General features: G+C 55.6%; 1 protein-coding gene across 1 annotated transcript in view; it reads right to left on the bottom strand.

The window, feature by feature from the left end:
- The window catches only part of TUB (tubby bipartite transcription factor), a 91,638-nt gene extending 91,090 nt beyond the window's left edge, over positions 1-548 (bottom strand). Inside the window, exon 1 of the mRNA XM_008588301.1 lies at positions 484-548. Within this exon, the coding sequence (XP_008586523.1) occupies positions 484-539 (56 nt within the window). The 5' untranslated portion in view covers positions 540-548. The remainder of the gene's footprint in view (positions 1-483) is intronic.
- Positions 549-4,205: the final 3,657 nt, after the last annotated feature.

Raw genomic sequence — 4,205 nt, forward strand, 5'->3', positions numbered from 1 at the left:
GCCGTGGGCCCGCCCTCGTCCCGCCGAGGGTCAGGGGCGCAGACCCTGGCGGCGGCGGCTGTGCCAGGGCGAGAAGCGGCCTGGAGCCGAGGCGCGCCCCTCCTACCCCTTCCCCGCAGCCCCTCCTCGCCCTTTCACGCGGTCCCAGCGCGGACCGACCCCAGGGGACAGCCGGGGTCGGGGTGGGGGTAGGGGTGACAGCTCGCGGGTCCCGGTGCCGCGGACCCTTCTCTGACAGCTCTGCCTGGTAGGTGTGAGGACACCCCCTGGAACTCCGGCTTCGCATATCCGAGGGTCGTTATCTGACCTCCCAGTGCCTGAGGGCCCGGGTGCCCGAGTCACCCCTGGGGGGTCTGGGCGCTTCCCCCTTCACCCCACCCCGCAAGGGCCAGCTTCCCCCGCAGGAGCGCGAGCGACAGCGGGCGCCCACGCACGGCCACCCGGAGGGCCCAGCGGAGGCGATCCTCCGGGCGTGCGCCCTACCCGTCGTAGCTCCAGCGGCTGTAGGACAGGGTCGGGTGGCTGCTGACTCCCTCCATCGCCGCGTCCCGGCTCCTCTTCGGGCTCCGCGGGCGGCGGCGGCTGCGCTGGGCTGGGCGCTCGCTCGCTTGCTGCGGGCCTGGCCGGGGCGCGGGCGGAGGACTGTACCATTCACCCCCGGGGGTGACCCCCGCCCCCCTCCGGCTCTGCCAAGGGCGGGGACGCGCAGGCTGCGGGGACTAGGTGTTCTTTGGTGAAATGAGACGTAGTGGGTTGGGACTCCGGAATCAACTGTGACTGTATGAAGCCTTATTTCATTGTCTAGTTAGGGTTGAGGGGTGAGCTTCTCTATCTGGGAGATTGTGGGTCTTCCACATAAACTGCAGGACCAGAAACCACCACTCCTTACCTATATGTTATAAAACAAGTCCCAGGAGTTCTTTCTTCAAAGGATTGACGGAAAGGTAATAGGACCCGAGAAGGGACTCCCTGGAGAAGAGAGGTCCTGCTCCATCCAGCAGCATCACCCCACTCCAATGCATGCCAGCTCAGAGCCAGTGGTCACAGAGGGCTCCTGAGCTATCATTGGGCACTGGCTGCCAGGCTCCGGCAGCCTGCCCTTGGTGAGGCCACTGGAGGTGGTGGTAGTAATAAACACAGATTCTGCCTCACCAGAAAACAAGTTAGTTGGTACAAGACAAGAGTTCCATAGCTATAAGAGCCAGTAGCAGCTGTATTGTGCCCTCAGACCCAGGGCGGGGACGCGCAGGCTGCGGGGACCCGGGCCCACGGGGCCCCCTCCCACGCGCTCGGGTCCCGCGGGGGCGCGGCTGCGGCAGCCTGGACCGCTTATTTATTTATTTCAGATGTGTGCTCCACGTCGCCATGGCAACCGCTCCATCTTTTCCGGCGTCACTAGGGCACCGCTGCTTTCAAACCTTCCCGGGACAGGGACCGCTAAGAGGCTGTTCCTTCTCCTGCTTGCGTGGGAGCCCGGGATACGCTCTCCCTACCCAGCTCCCTTCTGCAGGGATGTTCCCTCCTTTCCAGGGTGGGAGTCTTCATCTGCCCCCAACCTTCCACCGTTAAGGTCCCCCCTTCTCAGGAATGGGAGTACCCATCCCCCTAATTTCCTAGATTCCCGCCGTCTCCCCGCCCTTCTTCCCCAACGTGTAAGTCCCTCTTTAACCACTGTCCCCTCCTTTTTTTTAAACTGCCTCCCTCCGTACCAGACATGGAAATCCACTCCTTCCTCCCCCTTGCCCCACTGGACTCCCTCGGCTTTGCTATCTAGCGTATTGTGGCCTTCTGGGGTTCTGAAGACCAAGCTCTGCAAACGCTCCCATTTCTAGGCCATCTCATTCTGTTATGTCCCGCTGTGCTTTCCCTTCATTACTACTAAAAGTCCTTTGGAAAAAATCCAGCTTTCTTGGCTCAACCAGGGGACAGTGTTTTCTTTGTTTATACCTGGCTGACGGTGACCCAGGGAAGGCTATGGGGAGAAGGGCCGGCCTGGGTGGGGCGGGAGGGGGTAGGCAGAGCCAGCTGGCGCCTTCCTGTCTGCTTGGCTCTTCTTGCCTTTCCCCCACCCTGGGCTGATGGCTTCGGGGATTTACAGGTATAATCTTCTTGCAGAGGTCACAGAAGCCTAAGAAGGACCTTCCAGCTCAGCTGTTGTGGGGAGGCTGTGCCAACTTCTCGCTGGGGTCGGGGTGGGTGCCAATGTTCCCTGGAGGTGGAGTGTGGGTAGGTAGGCTTTGAGCTACACAAATCCAAGGATCGACAGGACCCCTGTGAAACTCGAATTAACCCTGAGGGTTTCAGAGGTTGCAACTGGCAGTGCACCTGTGGTATCCAGCATAGAAATGTGCTTTCTTTGTCCTACACAGTTTTTTCTTTCATTGAATAAATTGACAACACTTAAAAATTGGGAGATTAATAGGTTTAGCTTTCCATCCTCTCTTGGAAACCAAGAAAACCTGGCCACTCTGGGCCTGCCTTCAGCATGGCAGGAATAGAGCAGAAAAATGGCTGTTCTTCATACTGGGAGAAGGGAGTGTGTTACGTGTTGTTCTCCTGTTAGCCTTGGGCCCCAGCCAGCCAGCTTTTCTCATTTACCTTTTCTCGCTTTTCTCACTTAAATTGCATGGTCCCTACAGCTTTTGAGTTTGCAATCTATGTGCATTGAGTCATCTCTGTAACCACTGCAGTTTCCCAGCTGGCCCTCAGAGCTGCCCAAATGCACCATTAACCAATATTTACCAAGGGCCAGGTAAGTAGCAAAATGCTGTATATACCAGACACTGTTACTGCTCCTTGTGGGGTTTACAGACCAACAGACAAGGATGGACTCCCAAACAGAACCACTGTTTTTGAACCACATCTCAATGGTGACATTCTTGGCATACTCATGACCTCGGGAGTAGTGGGTTGGGACTCCGGAATCAACTGTGACTGTATGAAGCCTTATTTCATTGTCTAGTTAGGGTTGAGGGGTGAGCTTCTCTATCTGGGAGATTGTGGGTCTTCCACATAAACTGCAGGACCAGAAACCACCACTCCTTACCTATATGTTATAAAACAAGTCCCAGGAGTTCTTTCTTCAAAGGATTGACGGAAAGGTAATAGGACCCGAGAAGGGACTCCCTGGAGAAGAGAGGTCCTGCTCCATCCAGCAGCATCACCCCACTCCAATGCATGCCAGCTCAGAGCCAGTGGTCACAGAGGGCTCCTGAGCTATCATTGGGCACTGGCTGCCAGGCTCCGGCAGCCTGCCCTTGGTGAGGCCACTGGAGGTGGTGGTAGTAATAAACACAGATTCTGCCTCACCAGAAAACAAGTTAGTTGGTACAAGACAAGAGTTCCATAGCTATAAGAGCCAGTAGCAGCTGTATTGTGCCCTCAGACCCCCACCTCCAAATCCTGACACCCTGGGAAGTTCAAACAAGAAACTCAAGGCCAGTTGTCCTGAACCAAGGCTGAAAGCTGAAGAGAAGCTGCACCCCAGACATTCCTAGAGGAACTCTGGGCTAGGCAGATGGAAGAGCCCAATACAGCCACAGAGAAAGGATACTCGAACTTTATTGATGCCAGGAGCTGTGTGTCAGCATTTTGTAGGAGGGGACGTGTGGCAGTTTTAAAGCATGGCCACAAAAACTTTAGCATTTCTCTCATTGAGAAGTAAGGTCTGTGTTACCTCCCCTTGGATCTGGATGCTATGTCATTTTTGAGGTTCAGTAATAAAGGCCCTCCAGTATCCTCTTGTTCACCAGAGCCCTGAGCCACCATATTAGAAGTCTGACTACTGTGAGGCTGTCATGCTATGAAGAAACCCAAGCTAGGAGGAAAGTTATGTGTAGGTGCTTTTTTAAAAAAAGATGACTGGTAAGGGAATCTTAACCTTTGACTTGATGTTGTCAGCACCACGCTCTCCCAAGTGAGCTATCTGGACATCCCTATATAGGGATCCAAACCCTTGGCCTTGGTGTTATCAGCACCACACTCGCCCAAGTGAGCCACAGGCCGGCCCTATGTGTAGGTGCTTTGATTGACAGCCTCAGCTGAGCCCAGCCGTCAAGTCATCCCCACGAGGCACCAGATGTATGAGTGAAGAAGCCTGCCGATGATTATAGCCTCTAGTCCTTCAAGTCATCCCCAGCTGCCTGAGTCTTCCCAGCTGAGCCCCAGACATCACAGAAGAGAGACAAGTCCTCCTTGTCGGCCCT

The sequence above is a fragment of the Galeopterus variegatus genome, unplaced genomic scaffold, assembly GCF_000696425.1.
Source record: "Galeopterus variegatus unplaced genomic scaffold, G_variegatus-3.0.2 Scaffold4765, whole genome shotgun sequence".
Taxonomy (NCBI): domain Eukaryota; kingdom Metazoa; phylum Chordata; class Mammalia; order Dermoptera; family Cynocephalidae; genus Galeopterus; species Galeopterus variegatus.